Below are 27,996 nucleotides of genomic sequence, written 5' to 3'. Positions count from 1 at the left end.
AAGTGCACTATGGAGCCTTAGGGCTTACATCATAACAGAAATGAAAGGAGTTCAACAATAACAATATAACAAAGGGGTGAGACGCGCTCCCAGGTAGGCAGACCTCACAGAGTTCAACATGGAATGAAAAACGAGTAAATTAATGGAATAACAAAGGGAAGAACTTCAAGCAACAGGAACAGCAACACACGGACTCGGCCAACGACCCACTTCTAATCCAAATCGTCCGGAATGACCTCATTGTAACCTGAAATGTAGGGGTGAGCATTTCGTCCTCGCTAGCCCAATAGGGGCCGACCCAACCTTAGTTAGGTTTGAAAACTAATAGGTAAAACATAACTACTAGAATATAGATTGCGCGCATTTGTAAAATCAAGTAAAACAAATGCAAACAAAAACAATCACAGTTGTTTCATTTCAGGAAATCATATGCAGCATGCTTCACACAACTTGGAGCTCCGAGATACTTACCTGCCGGCTAAACTAAAATAAATCGGTGACCGACCTGGTTCGTCATCCTTCGAGAACCGGCCAACTACTCTATAGTCTTTATGGCTACAAGTAGCGAAAGTGTCCATTTCCTGGCTCTGAGTCTCCTATGACTGGTTCACTGTCTGTACTCACCTTTCCACGACAAACATAGGAGCACAGCCCCCTATGGAGGTTCACGGTTATCGACACCATGGGATCCCTAGGAATCTACACGTCTAGGTCCCATTCACTTTCAGGTCACAAACATAAACATACAAAGGGTACAGTATCTCAACATGTAAGTCTAGCCTCGGTTTTTGCAATCAACAATTATCAGTTATGAAAACACAAGTATCACGAGGCATCGACTAATGAACAACCAAAAATACTTGCAGGCAACATAATATCATACTAGAGCATTCCACATATATCGAAAAGCCTCTAACAAGGAAGGGACAGCTCACCTTACCTGAAAAATAAGGTGGAGTGGCTAGGGTTTGGAGAATGTGTTCTTTAAATACCTCTCCCAAATTTAATTGTCAAAAGTCTAATTCGCCCCTCCGTTTGGGCCAAGTGGGCTTGGGCTGCTCCATTTTATTTTTCCCTTAATTTTCCTTAAGCCCACTCCGAAAATACATCATCAAACATCCTTATTTCTCCGACACTTCACCGAATCCTTTCGGAAAAAATTTTCGGGCTTGTCCTAAGCCTCGATACTTTAAAAATACTTTTCTAGACCCAAATTGGATTTTTTTTCTAATTTCTTAATCCTTTAAAATGGCCTCAAAGTCTTAACCTAAACGCGAATACTTGTGTACCTTACGAATACGTAATTCCATACGTTATACTACAAATTAAAATAAAATAAGTAAATAAATAAAAGTACGGGGGTCTACAGCGGGGTTCCCCATCACATGTGCGGGGGTGGGGTTTCCCATTACCCATGCGGGTTCCCCATTTTTTTTTTTTTTTTCAACCTGGGCATTTTTATAATTTTTCTTATTCCTCATGAGGATCCGACAATTGGATTTTCGTATAATTGTGAAAAGACGATTCAAAAGAAGATCCGTGAGGATTCAACCGTTGGATCGTCGTATAATTTTGTGAGGATGATTCTAAAGGTGATCTCGGACGATCCAACCATTGGATCTTCACATAATTTTGAGTGGATGATCCTAAGGGTGATCCGTGAGGATCCGACCGTTGGATCTTCATATAATTGTGAAAGGATGATTCAAAAGGTGATCCGTTAGGATCCGACCGTTGGATCGTCATATAATTTTGTGAGGATGAACCTAAAGGCGATTCGTGAGGATCTGACCGTTGGATCATCGTATAAATCGGTAAAGATGATCCTCTAGGTGATCCGTGAGGATCTGACCGTTGGATCTTCGTATAATTTTGAGAAGATGATCCTAAGGGCGATCCGTGAGAATCCGACCGTTGGATCATCATATAAATCGGTAAAGATGATCCTCTAGGTGATCTGTGAGGATACTACCGTTGGATTGTCGTATAATTGTGATTTGTGAATTATTTTTTGTCAAAAAAAGAAAGGAAATTTTTTTTTAAAAGATAGAAAATAAAAAATTTCAAAATAGAAAACCAAAAAAGTTCACATAGAGAAAATGGCAAATGCGGGGGCGGGGATGGGGAACCCATTCCCTGCAAGGGTGGGGCAGGGAATCCCCCATTTGAAAATATCCCCATATGGGGAACGGGGGCACAGGGGAAACTTGAGGCGGGGGGAGGGTAGGGGCGGGGGGTGCGGGGGAATCCCCCGTTTGCTCATTCTTAGTTGGGTACTCATTGAAAGAACAGGTTTCATAGTTGGAAGGTCTGGATTGAATAATTGTCTTATGATGATCTCAGTTTGTAAAGACTTTGATGATATATGGAGTGACAAACTATATCACCAATGAATACCAAGGATTAGACATTGTCTCCACTGCAAATGGTGAATGACTCCCCCATAATCCATGTTGGCATCTATTACTGTCAAACAAACCTATTACTGGTTTCTCTAGTTTTTTTCTAGATAACTGATATACTGCAAAAAAGTTACTAGTACTGTTTGGTAATTCTACTAGGATATTTTTGAAAAACTACTATCATTGTCAAACAAACTTATTGTGCATTTTTGTTAGTTACTCTGTGTTGTCATTCATGTCCAAAACTAGAAGCTACTAATCTAGTTGATAGAGTTTAGATTCATGTGTTATCATTCACACTTTTGTCATGTCTTGTTCTTCTAAAAAAAAAAAATTGAAAAATTTCAGTTTACTACCCTGTACTTTGTACTCAACATCATGTCAGTCCCTCCCCTTTCAATTTGATCAACAACACCCCTGCACTTTCAATTTCAATCAATCGTGTCCAATTTTTACTGTTCCGTCCAAATCGAATGTTAAGCGATGACTTGACAATGACCAACTAATTCAGTGGGCCCACTTAAAGGGATAAATTTGACATTTCACACAATTTTCCTAAAAAAAAAATTTGGATCGAATGACCCTAAAAATCTGCTCAGAGCTCCATTCCTCCATCTCCACCCACCTCCTCTCCCTCGACCCTCAGATCAATACCTTGGCCTTGCCGGACCTCTCCAAGGTCTTTCTCCTCTCTCTCAGTTTAGACATGTCTTCTTCACAAATCCAAACTCTTCTCCCAAATTACACACTGATTATGACTTCATCTCCGGCTTCAAGAGGCTATTCGTCGATCAATCATGTTCGAGTCGACCCAAATTTCTTTTTGGACAATGGAGTCGATGATGATATACACCATCGATCGGTTCTTTAACTTGTCTTTCTTGGAGGCTGATGAAGCTTCGGTGCTGGCTCCGATTGCTGGAGTTTAGGGTCAGCCACACCGCCCTTTTGGGTCGGTTGCAGATCTGCTAAGGTTTGAAGGTTGTTCGATCATGGACATGTTTCTTGATGCCCAAATGATTGGGTTCAACCAGAATACGACGCTGATAGTTTTCATTGCCGTCAAAGACTACTAAAGGAACAGCTCCGATTACTCAGTGATTTTCAGGGAGCACATGGTCCAGAAGCTGCTACCGACTTTTGAAGAAGGTTTATTATCAATACAATCAAGATAGGTGACGTCCCTATGCTCAATGATGTTCCAGTGGCCGATCAGGACCTGTACCAGAGCTTCTTTCTAGTTGTTGATGGCCTCAATCGCTTGCTGACGTCACAGCAGCAAATGGTGAGGCAAGAACAAGACCCAATTGATCAAGAAGATGGTGGCGCTGATTTCACTGATGGGTCTGAGTAAATTAAGTTTCTTTATCTCTATCTTGCTGCCTTTCTTAGTTCAATTTTGAGCTTTTTGGTTTTGGATTTTAGCACGTTTGTTCCATAATTTTGTTGTTTGTTTTTCTTATCTTCTTATGAATGCAAGATTTTGTTTTGGTTTGTGTTTGGTGAGTGAAAGCAACAGTCTTGAGTAGAATTTGGTTTGGGGTTTCGTTGAAGTCCACAAGCTGTTGGTTTTTGAAAAAGAAGCTGAAAATCAGGTTGTTTTTGCTGCTCTTGAGTTGAAACCGATTCTTCTTAGTTTTGGTCCCAGAAATCTTTTGATTTCAGTTAACAGTGTTTGCCGACCAATCTGATATTAGAAGTGTTATTATTTGTGGGTATGCATCAATTTTAATGTTTCTGCTCGGAATTTAGCATCCCATCAGTTTCTGATGCAAAGTAATTGGGCAAGCTACAATCTTCCATCTTTGACCAGTCATCGTCATCTTCCAAAATTTAAGCTCATTCGATCCAATTTTTTTTCCTTTTTTTTTATAGGAAAATTGTGTGAAATGTCAAATTTATCCCTTTAAATGGGCCCACTGAATCAGTTGGTCGTTGCCAGGTCATCGCTTAACGTTCGATTTGGACGGAACAGTAAAAATTGGACACGGTTGATTGAAATTGAAAGTGCAGGGTGTTGTTGATCAAATTGAAAAGGGAGTGACTGACATGATGTTGAGTGCAAAGTACAGGGTATAGTAAATTGAAATTTTTCCAAAAAAATTTCATTGCAGTCAGCAACTCTCTATAACTATTGTAGTGGTTTTACAACACAGTGATAGTAGTTTTCTATGCTTATCTTAATTAGTATATTTTCAAGTTGATGTCAGTATATTTTTTGTTTTCTTTTTAATTGATTTCATCAGTCTTCTATAGTTGCTTTTACAAATAGTGGTAGTATCTTTCTATGCCTTTGTTAGTACCCTTTCAAGCTGATGTCATTAACTTTTCTGTTTGGTAATTGATTTCAAGTAAGTAGCTTTCTATAACTGTTATAGTGGTTTTCAAAAACAGTGATAGTAGCTTTCTATACCTATGTTAGTATATTTCAAAACTGATGTCAATAGCTTTTCTATTTGCATTTTGATTGATTTCATGTTATCTTTTGCCAATAGCATATCAAATCGAAAAATCAGGATTTTATATGAAATTCAGTTTTCTTTTTGTTTGTGATTTTGTATCTTTAGCATTTCTTGTTTGAGGTTTGTGTTACACTATCAACATGATAATCAACAAATTTTGTTGCAATCGGAATCTATGTCAGTAGCATTTTATTACTGGTCCAGTACCTTTGTACATATGTCATAGTAGCTTTCTGTACCTATGTTAGTAGCATTTTAGATTGTTTGATTTTGATTATCTGGTTGATTAAGAGTACCATTGTCACGCCCCGAATTTTGAATAACCAATTCAAATCCGAAACATGAATAATTACAATTACAAATAACGTCCTGAATTTTTTTTTCTCACAAACAACCACACTTCTCACCTCTCAATAATACAATAAACAAAATCCTCAAGTTATTTATTACAGCACACTCTCACCAATCAAATTGTAAGGCTCAATGAGCTTAACTCACCTCACTAATACAATTTCTGTAAATCTATAACAAATACTCTAACCCGCACGATCACAGCCCTGATTCTCCTGACCTGCAGAATTACCCGCTACACAATTTGAATAGTGTACCGGGATTGCAACAACACCAAACCCGGTAAGCTTTTGACAGCTCGTATGAGTAAACAAGAATGAACTGTTGATTTATTTAAAATACATTTCCTTTAACTCAAGCATAGAAATGTAGAAACATCACAATCACAACGACCACCACAAAACCACTTCACTTTCTCACTCTCACATATATATATATATATATATATATATATATATACACACACACACTTATGAGTCACAAGTAACTCCGCATTACCCTCATAAGATCACTCAACATTTGGCAGACAGACTAGAACTCTAACTGATAGTAACCACCGGCCCGGCGCGAGAGCGTGGTTCATGATTTAATACTATTAGTAACCACCGGCCCGCTACAAGAGCGTGGTTCACTAATAGATGCCATGGTCACCCCCGTGACCTATTGATCTCCACAGATCAATATATCTCAATAAATCAACAATTTATTGATTCTCAACAAAATCCATCAATACATATATATTTTTCACGTAAATAATATATGTACATAGACATTCACGCAGGAATGCCTATTAATACCAAATATAGATCTCGTACAATAAAACAATAAATTCCTTTTTATACTTAAAATCATTTTCTTACCTGTGAGCCGTAGCCCTATGACCCGTAGTCGATCGAGTTCATATTTTTCAAAACAATTATTTAATTCAAAACAATTTCCACAAATAAACATAAATATTTAGAACTTCGGTTAGTAAATGAACCATGTGCGGTTTACTCACCTCTAATCCCGCTGCGTCTTCTTAACAGCTCAAAATACGATTCGCAATCGTCCGCCAACTCAATCGTCAATCACCTAATCAGATACGATCTTAACTTAGCAAATCAATCATAAACCACACATATACGGAAATCCAACGGTCGGATTCTAAATTAAACGATGATCCAACGGTCGGATCGAAATTATATGATGATCCAACGATCGGATCCTCATAGATCATCCTTAGGATCATCCTCCAAAATTATCACAAAGATCCAACGGTCGGATCTTCCTGAATCTTCCTTATAAACATCTCCACAAAATTTTATGAAAATCTGACGGTCGGATTCTCACCAATCGCACTCCGAATCACTATTTCACAATTATACGAAGATCCAATGGTCGGATCTTCACCCATGACCACACAAGGTCCATCGGACGGTCCGATCTTCACAGATCATTAATCGAACAATCGAAATTGATCGAAATTGTAAAATTCATAACTAAATCATACGATATCCAAAAATTATGAATTATATATGCAAACGATCGTATTGAAATGTAGAATCTAAAAATGTAAAGAAATCACATTTTTGACCCCCGGAGGTGGCCGGAAAAGGGCCGCCGGAGTTAGGGCAGAGCCGCCGCCGACCACAGCCAATGGTGTCGGGGTCAGGCTACTCCTCTTCATCTCATCAAGCCCAACCACTTTCCTAACTAGCAAGAAGTATGAAAATGAACGGAAGTGGTCGAAATTTACCTAGAACAGTTGAACTTGGCCGGAAATTTTCCAGAAACCGGCGAGTATTGCAGAAACCGGCGAGCTATGATTTCGACGTAAAAACTTCAATATCAGGCCTCGATCCCTTCTGGAGAGTTGTTAATAACCTCCAGGCGAACTCACTGGTTCAAGAATCAATCAAAACGATGCTCTACAGCCCGAGATATCTTGATCGAAAATCTCGGTGGCCGGAAAAATTCCAGAAACCGGCGAGAGCTCCGTTCCACGTAAAAACTTCAACAACTAGCTTCGATCCCTTCATGAAAGTTGTTCAGAACTTCAATCTGAGTTCACCAACTCAAGAATAATAGGAAGAGGTGGTCTGTAACTAGAGATATCCGGATTTGAAGGTGGTTTTCGATCTAAATCGGGGCGAGCTCCGACGAACTTGAAACCGGTCACTCCAGGTGTGATCCTTCTGGGATGATGATCAGAAGGTTTAGACGAGTTCAGGAAGCTATGGATCTTGGGTTTTGGTGGCCGGAGGGTGGAGAACTCGGCGTTGACTCAAAATCGAACTCAAATCGGAACAAGCTTGCCGCTGCCGTTATAGGCCGCGCCGCCGTGAAAGTCTGCCACACACAGGTGTGCAAGGACCATACAAAGCCAATGGAAGAAGTTTGGTGAGGATTGGTGGCCGGAGGAGGAAGATATGGCCGGTGGAAGTTTGGAGGCGATTTCCGGCTTCGGGAGAAAATCTGCAGCCCTTTTTCCATTTTTGGAAATTTCTGAAATTATTTTCGGAAATTTCCGAAAATGGAAGCTTTATACTAAATTGGAAACGTTTTCAAAAAATCATAACTAATTCATACAAACTCCAATTTTTGCGTTCCGCATATCCACGCAATCGTATCGACGAGCTCTACAACTTTCATGAAAGAATTTTTCCCAAATTTTAAACTTATAAAAAGTCACTTTTTGAGATCCCCTAAATAACGTTCGTTTTCGAAAATAAAATCGTTCGAACCACTTCCACAACTCCTCCAAGCTTCGTACTTGTGCCCATGACCACGAAATCATTTCCAAAATGTCATTGGAAATTAAATTAAATTTTCGGGGTATTACAACCATGTTTGTTGTGCAGCGGGACACTGCTGTTTTTAGTTTGCATTTAAAATATTAATATTTTGTTGTATATTTGTTCTTGTAGAATTCTTGCCTTTTGCATTGGCAGTGGTTGATTCCGAAAATCATGTGAATTTGAGTAGTGAAGTCTCCATTGACCAATAGATCATTCGACCAACCAAGAAATGTTGAAATTAAGTTTGGTGCTATAGGTGGCAAAATAATGCTTATGGTTCATGTAGTGTGGTAGAGCTTAACAACAAGAAACTTCAACGGAGGCCATCTGAAAAATGACAGTAGCATTACAACATTGATAGTAGCTTTATACAACTATTGTAATAGATTTTCACAACTATTGTAGTGGATTTTTACAACTATGGAAATAGTTTTTTTTACATATTTATATTATTGCTGAACCCTACATACTTTTTGCATTATTGAATATGATTTTTTTTCTCTGTTGCAGTAGCATTTTTCTTTTTGTTGTATATTTTACATTTCTATAGGTTTGTTAGTATCTGAGATCTCAGTCTCTAAGAGTAGTTTTTGTTCTGCTTGGTTATAGCTTTTGGTGTTGATGAGAGTAGCTTTTGGTGATTGTGAGAGCAACTTTTGTTACTGGTGAGAGTAATTTTCTGGTGTTGGTGACAGTACTTTTAGTTTTGAGGAACGTAACTTTTGTTGGTAACAGTAGTTTTTGTTGCTGGTGAGAGTAGCTTTTCGTGACCTCGCCGGAGATTGCTGAAAATTTCACAAGAGTAGCTTTTGTTACTTGTGATAGTAGCTTTTATAGTCGTCGGAAACCTCGCCGGAATTCGACTGAAGTCGTTGGGGTTGGCCAGAGTTTTGCCTGAGACACGCTGGAGGTCGGTCAGAGACCTTACCGGAGAGAAGAGAGATAATGATTGTTAACTTTTTATTCAAGTGACATTTAAGTAAATATGTTAATTTTTATATCCAAAATTTAACACTTAGTGGCCGTATAAGGGAAAAAAATCGTAGGTGGCCTTATGCCTAAAAAAAAAATTCAAAAATTGCCTTATGGCTATGTTTGTTTCACATATTTTGGGCATTGGGAAAATCATTCATTTCCTGTGTTTGGGAGTGACAATGAAAGGGAAAATGCTTCCCAATATAAAGGAAAAAAAAAGGTGAAAAATGATTTCCCCAACCCACCTAGAATCCACTTTCCCAATGGAAAAGAAAATGATTCATTTCCTTTCCCAATGTTATTGACCCTATTTTTATTAGACAACTGGACATCATATTCTATGCCTTGTAATGGAGCTTGGTCAGCACATTGAAAGAATTTCACAAGATCCGACAATTTTGAACGCAAATATATAAATCAAAGATTGACCTTTAATATATTCAAAATGTTTTCCTTCTTTTCTCTTCTTTTGCTTTTGCTTTCGCTTTCTGTTTTCAACTGTTCGTTTCTTTACTTTTGATTTCTCTAACCTTTGCTTGTTTTGGCAATTTGACTCTATTGGGCTGTATCCCTTGTACTGTTGTTATGGCCATGTGCCTTCTTAATTGATTCAACCCTTCGACAAAAAAGAAAAAAAAAAGAAGAAGAAGAATATAATCAAAATGTGACCAACGGTCAATATTTAAAGGTCTACAACTATGCCGGCCGCCATAGATACGGCCCCGCATCGCAGTTGTTGTCGGTTTCATTATCAATATGAATTGGATAAGAAGAATTTGATTCCCAGCATCGTATGCACCAGTTCATGTCCCCAGTATCTATTTCTCTCTGTTCGTCTCAAAAATCGTTACTTTCAAACATTCAACTCCTGCATGCACTTCTCCAGATTCCATGATGATGAGCAATTATGGAGGCCAACGACTACTAGTGGTCGACTGTTGCTATTGCCAGACCCAAATCCAGCTGCCTTCTGTAAGTCCGATATACATCGTCGGCACATCCGTCCGCTGCGGCCGCTGCTATGCCAGTACCCGCGTCGCCTCTCCGGGCTTCCCCCGCTCCCCTTATAGTGCTGTACCCTACTATGTCCCTATAAACCCACCACCACACGCCGGCTTCTCCCACAGCTCACCAGGACCTCCGCCGAACGTGCACAGGCCGAAGAAGGCGGTGATCTGCGGGATATCGTATAGGTACTCGAGGCATGAGCTCAAAGGTTGCATCAATGACGCCAAAAACATGCGGTATCTCCTCATGAGCAAGTTCAAGTTTCCAGAAGATTCCATTTGCATGCTCACTGGTATGGATCGTTCATGTTAATGAACATTGCTTGTTATATATAGTTTTATATTTTAGTGTTATGCTGGACTCTTTAGACCATATAAAGGTTGAGACTTGAGAAACGGAGCTGTTCGAAGCTCTAGGGTAGTTTTTAAGAGGAGACAGTTTAGATGGGAAATGCAGTTGGATATCTTGGTAAGTAAATGTTGTATATAGGAAAGCTAATGGTTTAGTTATCGGAGAAGATAAGAGTAGAAGTGTGATGAATTTATGGGTGATTTTCATCATATTTGGTAAGCTAATTACCAGTGCCTAAATGTAGCTGACTACTGATCTGATGGCTTGTTCAATCATCATTTTTTATGTCATCTTTGAAGAAAATTAAAAAAAAATCAGTTGATGGATGTTTAACAGTTCCATCTTCTAGCTTGCTAGATGAACAAGTCTTTTACCAATAATTAGCCATACATACCGTGTGGCATATGACAATTTTGTTGGTGACTTGATGATTATATCACGAATGGGGGTTTTCTTTAGGCTTTTGGGACTTTATGAATTTCTTATGCTGAGCTTTACACTAAACAGGAACCCCCTACAGTCAAGGGTGGTCGGGTGGATCTATAAAACTTTATTGGCCAGCAATATGTAAATTCCATTGAAACAGCAGGGCCGCAGGGGTCAGTACTCTGTTTTTATGAAGTAGTTGTATCTGAGCTGGGGACTGCCTAACTTCTTAATTCCATTTTTGTTCTGTTATCCCATGTTGAACTTCTACTCCCTTGGGAGGGCAATGGTTATTTTACGAACAAGACAAGTGAATGGTTAAGTGTTGCGTACTATTGCAACAAATTATATTTGACTTAATGCTGTCCTGCAAGGTAACTTACAGAAAAACTAGAGCTGGCCTAGTTTATGTCAAGACTAGTAGGCACACTGCTTCAGTACTTGCAGGACGATATTGCATCCCTTGGTTATTGTCATTTATAGTTGCAACTTGCAAGTACTTTAATCACTCAAATAAATTTTGTCGTGTTCTTCAGTCTGTTCATCATCAGGAATTGACAAAAGGGGTAATCATCTGGTGTGTCATTTCTTTCAAAATATGTCTTCACCTCGAAATAGAGAAGCTTCCTAATAACCTTTCCCCTTCTAGTATGAAATTATCCTCTTCTGGTAACCAAATGACACAGAAAAACTATATATATATATATCAGGCCATCTCAAAGAAAATGATTGCAAATTTGTCTTGTTGCGAATCATTTAGCAAATTCGAAGCAAAAGTAAATAGCCTTTGGCAAATTGTATTTTGTATTCTTATTTTCTAACATTTATACTGTTAATTCTTTACATATTTTGTACTGCAGAAGAAGAAACTCACCCATATAAGATTCCATATAAAAACAACATTAGAATGGCATTAGATTGGCTTGTACAAGGATGCCAACCAGGTGACTCCCTTGTGTTTCACTACTCTGGTCATGGTTCACGGCAGTTGGATTATGATGGTGATGAAGTTGATGGATATGATGAAACCCTTTGTCCCCTTGACTTCGAAACCCAGGGTATGATTGATGATGATGAGATAAATGCAGCAATTGTTAGGCCCATTCCACATGGGGTCAAGCTTCATGCAATTATAGATTCTTGTCATAGTGGCACCATACTGGATTTGCCATTCCTTTGCAGAATGAACATGTTAGTGGGTGTAATATGAAGTTATGCATCTCTTGCTTCGCTTTCTATGTCTACCTACTTGAATAGTACGTCCTTGTCTAAAATAAGATTTCTATATGTGGATATCCCTTGTTGATTTAGGGGTGGAATATATGTGTGGGAGGATCATCGCCCTCCATCAGGCGTATGGAAAGGAACAAGTGGTGGAGAAGTTATATCTATCAGTGGTTGTGATGACTATCAAACGTCTGCGGAAACATCAGTAAGTTTGACAAAAAAAAAAATTTCGAGTTCAGTAATGTTTATAGCTTCAATTTCCACAACATCTGATTGATGCTTTTTGGGGTACAGGCTCTATCCAAGATCACATCAACAGGTGCCATGACTTTCTGCTTTATCCAAGCAATCGAGCATGGACAGGCAGCCACATATGGGTGCTTACTCAATTCTATGCGTAGTACCATTCGAAGTATGGGTTCTGCTGGTGGTGGTAGTGGTGGTGCTGTTACATCTCTTGCCGGCATGCTTCTAATAGGTGGAAGTGTTGGTGGTGGTAGGCTAAGACAGGTATTGGCTTGCACAACATTCTTTGTGTTGCTGTTGAAATTTGATGATAGTCGTCGTTATATCACCATGGGCTTTCTAAATAAAAACAAGCTTCATCTGCAAATTAAATGAGTCTCATTAGTTTATAAGCATCTGGTTAATTTCGATTCTCATATATTTATTTTTCCTTAACAATTGCAATTTCTTGTCATTTTGTTTTGCTTGTTACAGGAGCCTCAATTAACTGCCTGCGAGCCATTCGATGTGTACACGAAACCTTTTGCCCTATGATCTTTTATCTGTCTACACAGATCAACATGCACTTCATTATATCTCTAAATATGTATTTTGGGCTTTAGTTAATTGTGAAACAACTTGATGAGTAATAAATTTATGTTTGCCATCGATAGGATTACTCTTGTTTGTACTGCTCCCTACCTTTGGTATAACTGTCCTCTGTTCCTAAGACGTTTTTGTTGAAACAGGATTTGCATCTGAAATCCCAGTATATGAATTTGTGAAGTACTTTGTTTACTTGTTACTTTTCTGGTCTTAACAAAATGATAGAGTAGCTGACGGGGAACATACAAATTAATGATTCTTAATTTGAACTCATTTCACACTTTTATTCTCAAGTTGGGCCAAGTCCAGTGATCAAGTTTTACCGAAATTTGCTCATGTTTCATGTCTCTCTATTGAGTCTTTTCAGTTCAATGCCTCAATGGACCGGTTGTCTAGATTATTGATGTGGTTTAATATCGCTTTAGGAACTTTAGATTATATTGACAAAATATAATTTTTCAGTATCTCGAAAGATAAAATTTGACAAATCAAAAATTTAAATAATTTTTCAAAAATAATAGAATTTTTTTTATTATATGAAAAAAATAAAGAAAACAAAAACTAAAGGGTAAATTGGTCATTTAATGATCAAAATATGCTAGCCGTCAGTTTTTGTAACGGAGCTAACGGCATCAGGTACCAATCTTCGGTCAGGGTCAAAAACTTAGGTACCGTTCTGATATTTTCTGAACGTGAGATGTTGAAGTTTAGAATGGGGAAAATGTCAGATATTGTATGGACGATTTTCCCTTTCCAGAAATATGAATTAGATTTCAAGACCAAGATTCGTAATGGTCACATTTTTTCTTTCGATGCTATGTGAAAATACTTTATCACTGTAAGTGTGTATGTATAATGCGCATAAATTTTCATTATCATGACAAAATGGAATTTATATGTTGCATTCTAAAAATAACCATAGCACATGTAATAATAAATAAAACATAGCATATAGAAAAATAAAGTACATGGCATGCTCAAAATTCACAAATATACAACGAAATATTTGTTACACATAATAATAGCAATAATATATCATGCGTAAAATAAAATATAAACAATAGTATAATATACATGCTTAGAAATAATTATATAAGCATAAATAAAATTCACAAAACATGCTCAAAATTGCATAAATAATATATAACAAAAAATATATATGGCATGTTCAAAATAAAGTATAAACCATAGCATAATTAAACATGCTTAAACATAATCATATAAAACATAAATAACAAGGCATGCTTAAAAGAATCAAAATTATCTAACTAAACATGCTCAAAAGTTATAATTATAAATAATTAAATATACCATAGTATGAAATTAAATAAATAAAAGAGAACATACTTGGTTTCGAGAAAATAAAACGATCCTAGCGCACCTACGCGTTGATGCAGGCGTGCGTAGCGATGTTTTTGGGTTTGAGAAAACTGGGCCTCTTCCTCTCTTCTTTTCAGCAGTGGGCCTTGTTGTTTTTTCTTTTTTAATGTTTTTTTTTCTTTCTGGGCCGTAGGGGCCTGCTATTTTTTCTTTTGGACCAGGTTTTTTTTTCTTTTTTCTTTTTTCTTTTTTTTTTTGTTGTTTTTTTTTTTTCTGGGCCGGGTCCCTTCTTTTTTTTTTTTTCTTTGGGCCGAGTCACTTTTTTTCTCTTTGTTTTTTTTCTTCTTTTCTTCCTCCTCTTTTCCTTTTGGTTTGCAGACAATCCAAGTTGCTGCTTGTGGTGGACTGACGCGGGGCTGGGTCTGCAAGGCGGGCCTAAACGTGGTGTGGTGCTAGGCTTTGGCTACTGGGGGGGGGGGGGGGGGGGGGTGGCTAGGCGCCGCTGTGCGGGTTGATGTGTATATGCATGAGGTGAGGACATGCAAGCAGAAGGCGGGGAGGAGGCCCGGTGGGGGTTGACGGCAGAGATATTTTTTTTTTTTTTCGAAACTAGGGTTTTTGGTTTTTTTTTTTTTTTGCTTAATTATTGGCTCTGAGTGTGCTGATAACGTGTAAAAGTAAAATGAGAATTGGAATTGGTCTACTTATTTCATTTCATAGTCCCTTTATATAGGGAGAGAATTACAACGGAAATATCAATTATAATGATGACATTAAATGCTGATTGATCCGTAATCCTTGCTGATTGATGGTAATCGCTAATTCCTTGATTCCCTCTTCATCAGTCACTTTGATGAAGGCACATAATGTGTTTTTCCTTTAACAGACTAGTATTTATATATCACAAGCTACTTTTTAATGATTTATATAAATGTTCTAAAAAAAAAAGAAATGATTTTACAAATAAACCCTCGTGGTTAGGAACCGCCCCTCGTAGACTCCCACACTTCGTTTGGCTAAGTATTATCAATATTCAAGTTCTTTAAGTTGATTACCATCTAAATATGCATCATTATGATTACTATCTAAGTTTGAGTCTTCTTAATCCGCATTTGATTAGGATTCCTTGTATTTCAAGATATTGTACATGTGATCTGACCAAGCCGCTTGCTAGGGTTTCTTCGATATCTCCTCGAGTAAACTTCCAAGACATCCTGGTGTCATGACCAACCTTGATGGCCTTCATTTGGAGGATACGGCGCTGGTATCTTTGGGTTCGGCGGGGCTTGCGGCGTTGTAGGTTGACAAATGGTTTACGATGGGTTGACTGCTGGGCCTGAAGAGCAAGTTTCCGGGGTTCACAGGTATGATCTCTACGATTTGAGGCATCAAATCTAGGCTGACGATCCATGAAGTGGGCGAGCGTTTTGTGTTTCAATTTGAGCGTGAGGCTAAAAGAAACAAGATCCTGAATGGAGAACCTTGGTTCTATAGGAATACGATGGTGGTGCTTGGTTAGTATGACGGTATTGGTTCGGTGAATGAGGTTCCCCTGAATCTGGTGGAAGCATGGGTCGCAGTTAAGGGACTTCCAGTGGGTCTCCGAAATAAGGCTGCGTTGAACTTGGTTAGATCGGCTTTGGGATGTGTGATTCGTTTTGATCAGAATGCCCTATATGGGAAGGAGGAAGAGCAAAGGATCCGGTTGGTCTTTGATGTTCGAAGGTGGATTAGGGGTTTTCAACGATTGTAGCGCCTGAATTGTCTTTCAATTATGAAAAGGTCCGAGATTTTTGTCGAAGTTGTGGCTTCTTCATGCATGGCGAGTCAGGCTGTGACTCCTTGTTGACTAAGGAGATAGATGAGATCATGGCTCAGGTCTAGGTTATGGCTATGGCTATAGCTGGGTTATCATTGACTGATAGGGGGAGTGGTCCTCGGCCTAATGGGGATGAACAGCAGGTTCAGATGGCGATGGTGCTTGAACCGGAACAGGTAGTAGGGGGGCCGATGATAGTGGAAGTTGTTCCACAATATCAGTCCTCGCTGTCTGGTGGAGCCAAGCATTTTCCTTTGATGTTTGCGGACCTAGCTGCGTTTTTGGAAACTTAGACAAAGCAGACTAGTCAACCTACTTTGGAAAAGTGGAGAGGACACTTCCTTTGGCTATTATCAAATCCTCGTGTATGGATAAGGGTAAGGATACAGGGGTGATGGTTTCTTCAACTCATAACTATCTTGTTTTAGGAACTAAGCGTAAGGCCATGGAGAAGCTGGGACGCTTCGACAACAGGTGTGTGTCTAACATTGAACCTTTGCTTCAAGTTGATGATGGGATGCAGCTTGTCTTGCAACATAAGAATGGGCAGCTGATTGTCTCGCCAAGGAAGAAGAAGTTGGGTAGACCAAAGGGAAGCAAGAACAGGCCGAAGTGTGCAAGAGTTCTTGAGAATGAATTCCAGGGAAGGAAATCAAAAAAGTGAAAACTTCGGGATAGTGATCGAGATGGTCAAGCTCTTGAGGAAAAAGAGATAAGCAGCACTCCTGAATACATGGAGCAGATGCAGGCAGCTGTGGGCATTATTGGGGATGTTGGAGTTTCATCCTCAACTAGCAATGTTTAAATTTCCATAGGTCGCAAATTCTAGTTGCTCGGTTGTCATATTTATATTTCTTACTTCTGAGTTTCTAGATTTTGCAAGAATAAAGGTGCTTATTAGTTCCTAAAATGTGGCTGTATCCAGGAGTGCGAGGTTCCATTGTAGAATAGGCCCTCTGTATGTCCTAAATGACGGCTCTTTCTGTCTGCCCCTCTGGGATGTGTCGTTTCTGGTACTGCTTGCTGAATTATAAATATATCTGACCTCCTTCGATTCAAAAAAAAAGTATGAGTTTTCTTTTCTCTAATAATTAATTTTTTTAGAATGTCAATAATTATCAATCAAATTTGAACTATTACATACGAAAATAGTTAAATTCATTTCACCTCTTTAAACTTTAAGAAACTTTACACCTAAAATCTTTTCAAATGTGGAGTTCTAATTTAATCACATATGCCCTTATACCGTTCAATTTAATCAATCGTAGTCATTAGTAAATTAATTTGTCAATTCTTCCGTCAATTGCTCACGTTGCAAGTCTACATGTGCCAATTTTTGTCTTGATGATGTAGGTGGTGTGTTTCTTGGGTGAATCACGGCCAAAAGTCAGTTTGAGTGGACTCGCCTCGTTAACAATGTTGTGAATAAATTGATGGATTAGATGATAGTTGGCTATGATTGATCTAATTACAGATTACACGGGCACATATGATGATATGATCAAATCAAATGTTTGAAGACACATAATTTTGTGTTTAAATTTCGGAACGCAAATTACTTTAGCTCTAAGGATCATGTACATATAGAAGAAGCCTGTTAATTTGAAAGAAAAAAAAATTGAAAAAACGAAGGAGAAGATGCGGATCGAGTAGATCCGATCCCGTCCTTTATTAAAGAGCGAAAGGCTTCGATTGACAAATACTTTCCATAAACACGCGATTCTCTCTCTCTCTCTCAGAGACTCTCAGTCGTTTGGTCAAACACCTGGTGTGCATATTAAAGCTGCAATGTTGCTATCGTTGATTACCAGAGAACTCCTCAGGAAGAATACGTGGGTCTGACTGGTCTTCATTGTTGGACTCGAACCCATTGATCGTGAGGTGTCAGTGGGTCTTTAATAGGGGGGAACAAATGAGGTAGGCTTCATATTTCAGATATCTGATTTTGTTTCTTAGTAGCAGACTACCAGTTGCTTTGTGTTTCCTGAGCTTTTGTTGAAGTGGGTTTCTGCTTATGAAATCAGTCAGTTGAGTTCTGTATGCAATTTTGATTTGAACATGTTGAGCCGCCAAAACAAAATGAAACGACGAAGAGATGCTCTAGTGTTCATAGGCATGCCCCAAGAAATCTTGTTTGAAATCCTTGCAAGATTACCTGTGAAATCTCTGTTAAGGTTCCGATGTGTTTGCAAATATTGGAAGACTCTGATTAGTACCCCAGATTTCATTAATGCCCATCTAGAGAGGACTTCCATGAAAAGTACTCATGATCGTTTGCTTATCCAAACTAGGGAGCGTAGGATGGATAGAAAGTGCTTGTCACTCTTCTGTGCTGATACATTTACCAAGTTTTCGGAGATAGAGCTTCCTATGATCAAAATTGAATCACATTTCCGCGTTGTGGTGGGTTCCTACAATGGAGTGGTTTGCTTATATGATAGTGATTTTGAAACTTATCTATGGAATCCATCAATCAGAAAATTCAAGAGACTTCCCCAGGTCCTCAATGATAGAAGGGGGCAATTAGCTCACTTTGCTATCTCGTTCGGGTTCCATCCTGAAGGTGATGACTATAAAGTTGTGAGAATTTTGACATTTGAACGTCGTTATATGATTGAGGTTGAGGTTGAGGTTTACAGCCATAGGTTGGAGTCTTGGAGAAGAATTAACGCAGTTCCCCCTAATTCACATGAACTGTATATTCAGGGAGAAGGCACATGTGTGAATGGAGTTGTGTACTGGGTCATAAAAGAGTCTTTCTCATCTTGCAACTCCATCCTTTCTTTTGATCTGGGCAATGAGATTTTTCAAACAGTGAGGCTTCCTGATAGTCTGCTCAGGGCGATTGGTGATCCACGACGTTTTCCAGTTAGTATTCGAGTGTTTGATAAATCCCTTTCTGTGTTTCATGAAAGACGAGAGGAGAACAGTAGGTACTGTGACATATGGGTTCTGGAAATGGGTAGTTGGAAATTGTTTCACACGATGCTTCTCCCAGCTCGTGGATGTATAGCCTGGCCAGTGGGCTTTGCATCAAATGGTCAAGTTCATATTGTGATGTCAAGTAGAAAGTTTCGCAGCAAAACATTGGCTTTATATGATCTCAAATCACAACGAGTAAAGGATTTTAAAATCAAACTGCATGCGTATAGACCAGGCGGATACATCGATTATTTTAGGGAGAGTTTGGTGTTACTCGACTGAGATCTAAGTTCTGTTTTGGGGTTATTCTTGTCTTTGTTAGAATCTGTCTTTCAACACTTTCGGATCTGTTTTTTTGCTTTTTTAATGTTCAGTTGGTGAAACACGATGTTATATTCTGTATTTTCATTCCATCATTTGTTAATGCTACATTTTGAAATGTTGTTTCAAAGTTCCCAAGAGTATCCTATTGTGCTAATATTGCAGGTAGAAAATTAGTCAAACTATCTAGATTGAGGAAATTTGTAGAAAACGAGATTTTTCTGGAACATATGATAAAAGATCAGTTTTAAGACTTTGACTGCATTGTTACATGAAGTTATACCGTTATTCTATAGGCATATCAATTTCCGGATCTTATCATTGCACTTTGATCATTCTTTTAGCTGTTACTCAAGTTCAGTATATTTCTCTGTAAGCAAAATCTTCCACTTTCTAGTAGATTCACTAAGCATATTACTCGCTGTAGTGTAGCAATTGAGATTGTGTTCAAAGCTGCTCATAATGTTTAAATAATAAGACTTCTTTTACTCTATGACATCAAGCAGGGCCTGTTTAGTTCACTAGTAAACTGATGCTAATTTCTTTCTCATTTTCTTTGCCCCCCATAATGTTTACAGCCCTTTTTAACGGAGTTCCGTTCTGGAGTTGTTATTCATGTCTTTGTTAGAATCTGTCCCCAACTCTTTTGGACAATTGGACCTGATTTCAATGCTTGGAAAAATCCGACTTTACAGTTATATGATTATGGGTTCTTATTAGTGATTTGATCGTTTTTCAAAGAGGAAAGAAAAAGTGCAACTCTACTCCTTCATTTGTTTCTGTTTACATTTTGAAAGGAAAACAGAACTCTGTATCAAAGTTCCTGAGAGTGTATTTTGCTGTTAACAATACACCCGATGAGAAAGCAAGTTATATCATCTTGATGGGGAACATTTTCTGGGTAAGGATTGATTTTCCGGTATATATGAATATCAATTTTAGCCCTTTAGGACTTTTGACTGTATGCAGAACAGAAGCATATAGAATTTGTAGTCTTATTATTGCACTTTGATTTCACTTATCCTAGCTTTTTTGTTGGGAAATGAGGGAAGGGAATACTTGGTCCAGTTAAAACCGGCGTCATCCCCGTTCATTATTTCTAGAGGCTTTTGTGTATTATCCAAAAGAATTTGATACTTCATGTTGTAGCTTCTCAAGCAAGCTCAGTAAGAATTTGTTACCCTCCACATGCACCCTGCAGAGTCCGTTCATAAGAGCATCTCCAACAGTGATTGCTATCTTGATAGCTAAAAGTAGCTAAAATTGGAATATAGCTAGTTGAATATTGAGTTATGCTCCAGCAAATACCTAAATCTCAAGTTAAATTTAACTTTTAGTTAAATTCTCTCTCCTCTCTAGCTAAATATAGCTAGGTCTTTTAGCTAAAGCTAAATTTAGCTTTTGTTTAGCTAGTCTGCTGGAGATCAAACTTAGCCTAAAACTAGTTAAATTTCAAATTTTTTTTGAAATAAGTATTCTGTTGGAGATGCTCTAATGCCCCCACAATTCAAGAATTTCTCTTCCCATTCAAGTCGCCTGCGCTTCTCCTCCAGATTACAAATGAGTACCACCATAGGTGTTGGAGAAGAAAAATCTCACATTGGAAAAGTGACAAATAAAATATAACTTATAAGCGGGTGGATCTCACCCAATTGTACCGAGGCCTTTTATGATTAAAACCCAACACCTATCGGGTGGTTAAGTCGGGACAATATCGGTACAATGGTGGGCCACAGACTACACTTGTCGCTGTTTAACAGCAGGCGCCCAACAACTAGTAATGGTGTTCGTGTGTTCCTGTTGCCCAACCCGACTAGAGTTTACACCTACTGGCATGTACACGTTCACCTAAACCAAAACAATTGTCTGCTGGTTCAGCCCTTTCAACAACCCGACTAGAGTTTACACCTACTGGCATGTACACGTTCACCTAAACCAATTGTCTGCTGGTTCAGCCTTTTCAAGAATCGCTTTATGGTAACCAGCCCTTTCAACAACCCGACTAGAGTTTACACCTACTGGCATGTACACGTTCACCTAAACAAATTGTCTGCTGGTTCAGCCCTTTCAAGAATCGCTTTATGGTTCCATCACTGACAGTGCACCAAAAATGTAGGTAGCTTTCTCACACAAAATTCTTCGTTGTTGAATTGATAAAAGTAAAGAACAACAAATTACCATAGTTCAATGAGGATTTAAAAGGCCAAAGAAAAGAAAATTGAGTGTGTGTGTTGGGGGTAGGGGGAGGGGAGGATGTTTAATTTTTTTTTAATGCCTAAAAAAAAAGGGGCAATGATAAAAGAGGTCATTTTAAAGTACCTAATGATAATCCAGATACCACAAATTTCCCCATGATAATTAAGGTCACCTAATAACTACCTACCACTAGAGTTAAACTTAATTACAAAAACTGCCACTGGCAGCTCTCCCTCCCTCCCTCCCGTTAACTAAGCCCTTCTGAAACCTTATCTGAATTTCCCTATCTCTAGTAGCATGTCGATTTCTGGGACTTGCTTCGGAGTTCCACGTGCCATCTTCGTCAACCGAGAGCCCATTGTTATCGACGAGGTCCGCACCGGAACTTCGCCCCGAGCAGCTCATTTCCGACAAGGAGGACGCCGCTAACAACTTCACCCGTGGCCATACACCATCGGCAAAGAGATCGTAGATCTCTGCTTGGATCGGATCCGGAAGCTCGACAACAACTGCACTGGGCTTCAGGGATTTCTGGTCTTCAATGTCATCGGTGGTGATACCGGGTCGAGTCTCGGGTCGCTTCTGCTGGAGGCTGGAGCGTCTTTCTGTGGACTATGGGAAAACGCCCGAGCTCGGATTCACTGTGTATCTTTCTCCTCAGGTTTCTACATCTGTTGTAGAGCCCTGTAACAGTGTCCTCTCCACTCATTCTCTGCTTGAGCACACCGATGCGTCTGTTTTGCTCGATAATGAGGCCATCTACGACATCTGCTACCGATCTCTGGACATTGAGCGTCCCACTTACACCAATCTCAATCGCCTCATCTCTCAGGTACTTTATCGAACACTTGTTATGCATAACTGATACTGATGTGATTTGAATATTGTGAGTTATTATATGATGGATTTGAATCTGGTTATTGAGGTATAGTGATCTGCCAATTATGAAGCCACAGTTTAACATGAATTCAATTAATGATGTTAGTGAGGTATGGTGATCTGCCAATTATGAAGCCACGATTCGTTTATGCAACAATAATATGAAATGCATTTAGCTGAAATGGAAGCGGGTAGGGCAAGATTGCATGTTGTCACTATAAATCATGATGGTGGTGGTGGCTCAAATGTCAAGGATCTCCATCTGGAAGGCTTCAATGTTTCTGTGGGTGGACGTGATCTAATTATGGATAGTGCAGTAACACTTGGCATTATGGTAAGTTTGCTTTTCAATGGATTAGGATCCTCTTGATTTGGTTTTCAAATTGATAGGAATCATTTGTTAAATTGTCCAATAGGATCTGATATGGTTCATGTGGTTTCTAAATATAAAAAGTTGTTGACCAATATTATTGTAGTTTAATTGATGCATTTTCAATTGCATTTGACATAATAATTGCTTTGCGATTTATGCAGGACTTATTGGAAGAAATGCTACTGGAAAAACAACGTTTCTTAGGCACTTGGCTATGCATGCCATTGATAGCATTCACCAAGTATTGCACGTGGAGCAAGAAGTGGCAGGTGATGATACATCAGCCTTGCAATGTGTTGTTAAAACTGATATTGAAAGAACCCAGCTTTTGGAAGAAGAAGATCGTCTCCTTGCTTAACAGGTTGAATTCTTATTTACTATGTATTTATTCTAAATTCTTGATGGATGTGATGCTTATGCTCTTCATGAACTATATAAACTGAAGAGAGAACTGGAGCTGGAGAAAGAAGCGGGAAAGAGCAATGGACAAATTGACAAAGATGCCATTGGACTGAGGCTTTAGATGCCAATGGAGAAATTCTTGATAGATGTCTTTTTCTTACTTGTTTTGGTTTTTGTATGTATATTTGTTAAATCAGAGGAATATAGTTACGATTTTCGTAAACAAGCCTTCTTTGATTCGCATTAAGCCCTCTTGTAGTCTTTCCAATAATAACTATTGCTTTGTTTGTCCATTTTAATACCTCTTGTAGTTACTTTCTTCGCTCTGCTTTCTTTTACTCCAGACCATGTGCCATGTTTGTATATCCTGTACAAAATTCTGAAAATGAGAAGAACATCAGTGCCTTTGATAGTTATATGGTCAGTTACTTAGTTAGTGACATGTGATTAATAGTGACTTAACTTGTGACTTGGCTACTGACAGTTACTTGGTTAGTGACATGGTCAGTGACATGTAATGTGACATGGTCAGTTACTTAGTTAGTGACATATGATTAACAGTGACTTGGCTATCAACTTGTGACTTAGCTACTGACAGTTACTTGGTTAGTGACATGGTCAGTTACTTAGTTAGTGACATGTGATTAACAGTGACTTTGGCTATTAACTTGTGACTTGGCTACTGACAGTTACTTAGTTAGTGACATGGTCAGTTACTTAGTTAGTGACATGTGATTAACAGTGACTTGGCTATTAACTTGTGACTTGGCTACTAACAGTTACTTGGTTAGTGACATGGTTAGTTACTTAGTTAGTGACATGGTCAGTTACTTAGTTAGTGACATGTAATTAACAGTGACTTGGCTACTGACAGTTACTTGGTTAGTGACATGGTCAGTTACTTAGTTAGTGACATGTGATTAACAGTGACTTGGCTATTAACTTGTGACTTGGCTACTGACAGTTACTTGGTTAGTGACATGATCAATTACTTAGTTAGTGACATGTGATTAACAGTGACTTGGCTATTAACTTGTGACTTGGCTACTGACAGTTACTTGGTTAGTGATATGGTCAGTTACTTAGTTAGTGACATGTGATTAACAGTGTATTGCATTCTTTATATGTCACTGGACAAATACTGCAAGACATATGTTCTAACGACTGTATTGCATTCATTATATGTAAAACAAAAAAGTGTACAACCACCAACAAAATTCTGGTAATTTCTCTCTTTATTCCAGCTATAAAAGTGCACTTCAGATACAAAAGTATGAGTAATACAACATCAACATTATTCCACAGCTTAAAGTATTTTGGAGCAAATACAAAATTCCCCTCCAATCCAATCGAGATGAGACAATCCTCATTATTTCTTCAGCCCTTCTATGGTATTGTTGGACTGGTTTCCAATATACTTTTCAGATTTGAGTACATTCTGATAATTGCAGTGAGTTAACCTAGCACATCTCGTACTCATTTCTTTGCCAGCAACTTCTTTGGAATCTTCTCTACATGGGTGAATTTAAGCATAAAAAGCCTGGCAGCACGCTCTTGCTGAGTACCCCCACATTTTAACCGACAATGTTGCAATTCCAATTTCAACCTTTCTGGGCCAACAATGAGTCAATGAGGATCCAAAATGAGTTAATATGATACCAATATAAGCAATATAAGCATAATAGAAGAAATGGTGGTGAAAGCTGTGATGACAAAAGCTATAAGACAAGTATACAAAAAGCAACTAGGATTTTATTTTCCTTTCAACTAAGCAGATAATCTGATTCATGTTCAAGGTGGACTAAATTCGAAAATGTAGATACTGCTCAATAGAGACTGGATCTTACCACTTCCTCTGAAAAAATAAAGTTACTTTCTTAAAGTCTAATTAGTATTAAAAGAGAGAATGTAAAGAACATCTAGGGTGTCAAATCTCACCATAAATTATATTCCAAGACAATGTTACATTGCATTACCATATGATGGATCCTCTATCCATTCAACCAGGCTTTCTCTACCTAAAGGTTATACAAAAGTTGATACAAGAACTAAATATGAGTCTGATTATAGATTTTCAGTAATATGACAGGCAAAACGATAAGACCTACAGAGTCAATGGCCATATGAAAAAGCTCTTTGTAACTGCACGCTTTCAAGCAAGAGATGAAGCAGGTCCAAGCACCGAAGAAGTTTCAAAAGGTCAATGATTGTTTACTTATATCAAAGTAGAGAATCCTTGCAGATATATTTCTCAATTCAACTCTAGCTATTGGCATAGCCCAAAGTTAATACATAACACAATTCCAATGCTTCAACTATTTGATTTTGACATAAATCCTAGACATTGATACTGCTAAGTTTAGACAGTCACAGACAATGTACTCCAACATAACCAAGCAAGGAATCATGACATCAACAAGACTCGGTACCACTGGGAATCAATTCATTATATTTCTATTCCAACCAATTCTAGCCAGTGCAAGAAAACAATATCAACCAGAAAACTAAACAATTAATCAGTTCAACGGGACACTACTTTGACAGTAAAGAATCTTTATACAACTAGAGAAATAACGCAACAAGTACAGAACCCCTCGTTCCAGAATCCATATTGATATCTAGTTACAAACTTCACGGACAACAAAACCATCATTTCTATTCCCATACCACAAAACTAAGCATTTCAAGCTATTTTGCTAGAACTTAATTCCTCAGGACAAAACCAAAACAACGGTCCGAAGGTCACAAAATCCTCACCAATATATACAAGCAGAATAACTTTAACATTCAAGGCAGCTATACATACACTTCCATTACAGTCCTAAATAATTCATATTCATTCAATCACTGAAACATATATAAATGAAAGAATAAATTATCAAGAGATCCACACCTTGACACATATATGGAAATAGAAGGCTTACTAATTCCAAAAGCTCCGCTGGTGACGAGAGCTGAGAGACCTGGTTTCAGCTCCATTTCTTCAGAAATTGAAGAACGAAGGTGATGCTGACGAAGATGATGATGATTCTCTCCTCCAAGCATGTTATGAAGATCCACAACTCTCTTATACCGCATCGAAAGTGAATGATACATAGCCTGACACAGAAAACAAAATTTCACAACTCCTAGTCTACAAAATTCTATTCCCAGTCGTCAATTTCATCAAAATAGCGAACAAATCTGAAGCACTATGCACGAATTTGTATGATAATTGAACGAAAACGACTCCGATTTACACAGATGAACTGGAATTTTCAAAACAAGTACAGAAAATAGATTCAATCTACAATCACAGTCACTGCAAAAAACTAGGGAGAATTGAGAAGATAATCAAACCCGTTGGTAAGGAGATCATCGTAGAGCCTCATGTGCGCGTTTGGCTCCGATATCTGGAGACTCGATCGTCAAAGACTCGCCGGATTGCTGGCACCGCTTCAAGAACTCGCCCACTGATCCCAAGAACGCGTCGTTCTTTGCCATTGACACTCGAGAGAGGATGTCAGTGTCTCTGTAGAGGAGGAGAAGTATATAGGGAGAGAATTGGATTGAAGGGCAGAATCGGAATCAAAAAAATTATAAACTGACATTTTTTAACATCACCACATTATTAATAGGGACTAAATTAATATTACTAACAATTCATAATGGACCTTTTTATCAAGTGGGAAACTAGATGACATTTTTATCATTTCACACTCTAATGTGACATTTTCCATCATTTCCCTTAAAAAAAAAACTAGAAAGAAAAAGAAAATGAAATGGGGAATAACGGCCAAGTATGTCTTAGAAAGATAAAATGACCAAAAGGCAAATGAAAATAGAAACAGCAAAAATGACATGAAAGAATTAAGAATAAAACAAAAACATTTTCATTCAATCATATTCACAAGGGCAAGAAGAAGGTGAATCCTAGGCAAAGTTCTTACTCCCTCTCCAGCGCGGCACTAGTCTTGGTGCTGTTTCTAGGCTTAATTTCTCTCGAAATCCGGAAACTCAACGATGCTCTTTTAGGCTATCATCCATCATCAAGTGAATCTAGGTACCTTCTCTACTGCCCCACTTCACTCCTACAATATTGTTATTCTGTTTATGGATGTACCTTAGCGAAATGTGGAACATTGTTGGCAATTGGTGTTGCGATGCTCGAAGATACACATTGAAGGTCTAGATTGCTTATGCTTTTATGCAATTAGGCTTGATGTGGTGGCTAGTACTCTTAACTACGGTGGAGACGTGGACCATCTACTTGATTGGTATTGGCGTTGGTATAGGGAGGCTAATATCTCATTGCTTAGCGGTGACAGTGAGGCTACAGCTGTAGTTGTCTACGATGGAGGTGATCCTGGCTAATATGGTGACAACGGCAGCAATTGGTTTGCTAGTGCATGTGCTAGGAGTTTTCAGTGGGCTTGGGTTGGATTTGGTGCATTAAATTGAGCTAGGGTTTGAGTCTTTGGACCTTAACCTTATCCTAATATTGGCTCTTAATTAGTTTTATTTGCCTAATAAATGGACTTTTGTCATTTGTCTACTTAATTCTAGTTTCTTCAGTTGTACATCAATTGAGGTTTTTAGGTGACTAGTTTTACTGTTATGAGAGTTAGGTTAGTAAAGATTTTAAGCCTTTAATAGGCTCGTTTTTCTTTGGATAAGAGAGCTAAACTTGTTTTTTCTATGAGGGCACTTGTCAATTTGTTCGATAGTTTGTGTCATTTAGCTATTTATGCATGGTCCAAAACAAAGAATTGATGTACTTGTCTGACTATGAATAAGTAGTGAAATTGGGTAAAGCTATGGTATGTTAACATTTCTTATGCATCAACTATTTTTACCACTTTAAGGACTCGTGTTACCACTTTGAGGACTAATATTACTATTTTGAGGACTCATACGGTAAACTAAAAAAATTTACCACTTTAAGGACTCATGTTACCACTTTGAGGACTAA

At 38.3% G+C, this 27,996-nt stretch overlaps 2 protein-coding genes, 2 long non-coding RNA genes and 1 pseudogene across 5 annotated transcripts; 3 read left to right on the top strand and 2 right to left on the bottom strand.

The window, feature by feature from the left end:
* Positions 1–5,286: 5,286 nt before the first annotated feature.
* LOC112181618 lies at positions 5,287–7,690 on the bottom strand. Of its 2 annotated transcripts, XR_002929005.2 has the most exons (3): positions 6,954–7,690; positions 6,216–6,289; positions 5,287–5,450 (listed from the first exon to the last, which is right to left on the bottom strand). It is a non-coding gene; the product is annotated as an uncharacterized LOC112181618 (long non-coding RNA). The 2 variants fall into 2 exon arrangements; XR_005804785.1 differs by having other exon boundaries at positions 5,287–6,289.
* Positions 7,691–9,691: 2,001 nt separating this feature from the next.
* LOC112178928 (metacaspase-1) lies at positions 9,692–12,880 on the top strand. The gene is made up of 5 exons (XM_024317207.2): positions 9,692–10,270; positions 11,616–11,946; positions 12,067–12,187; positions 12,277–12,492; positions 12,703–12,880. Exons 1-5 carry the CDS (start codon positions 9,862–9,864, stop codon positions 12,760–12,762), a joined length of 1,137 nt encoding a protein of 378 aa, XP_024172975.1. The 5' UTR covers positions 9,692–9,861; the 3' UTR covers positions 12,763–12,880.
* Positions 12,881–17,559: 4,679 nt separating this feature from the next.
* On the top strand, positions 17,560–19,303 carry LOC112181412 (putative F-box protein At5g62660). Its single transcript, XM_024319768.2, has 2 exons — positions 17,560–17,869; positions 18,244–19,303. Exons 1-2 carry the CDS (start codon positions 17,865–17,867, stop codon positions 19,154–19,156), a joined length of 918 nt encoding a protein of 305 aa, XP_024175536.1. The 5' UTR covers positions 17,560–17,864; the 3' UTR covers positions 19,157–19,303.
* Positions 19,304–21,688: 2,385 nt separating this feature from the next.
* On the top strand, positions 21,689–22,256 carry LOC112166061 (annotated as a pseudogene).
* Positions 22,257–24,262: 2,006 nt separating this feature from the next.
* Positions 24,263–27,166, bottom strand: LOC112174474. Its single transcript, XR_005803571.1, has 3 exons — positions 26,975–27,166; positions 26,385–26,556; positions 24,263–26,144 (listed from the first exon to the last, which is right to left on the bottom strand). It is a non-coding gene; the product is annotated as an uncharacterized LOC112174474 (long non-coding RNA).
* Between the last annotated feature and the right edge of the window lie 830 nt (positions 27,167–27,996).

This window comes from Rosa chinensis, chromosome 1 (genome assembly GCF_002994745.2).
Source record: "Rosa chinensis cultivar Old Blush chromosome 1, RchiOBHm-V2, whole genome shotgun sequence".
NCBI lineage: Eukaryota > Viridiplantae > Streptophyta > Magnoliopsida > Rosales > Rosaceae > Rosa > Rosa chinensis.
Note: the sequence above shows the minus strand (reverse complement) of the source record. Positions and strands in the feature narration are given on the sequence as shown.

Excerpts from the sequence above, each read along its gene's own strand:
- LOC112178928 (XM_024317207.2), top strand. The coding sequence starts at position 9,862 with ATGATGATGAGCAATTATGGAGGCCAACGACTACTAGTGGTCGACTGT. Across the intron at positions 11,947-12,066 it reads TTCCTTTGCAGAATGAACAT|GGGTGGAATATATGTGTGGG; the intron begins GTTAGTGGGTGT and ends TTGTTGATTTAG. Across the intron at positions 12,493-12,702 it reads GTGGTGGTAGGCTAAGACAG|GAGCCTCAATTAACTGCCTG; the intron begins GTATTGGCTTGC and ends TGCTTGTTACAG.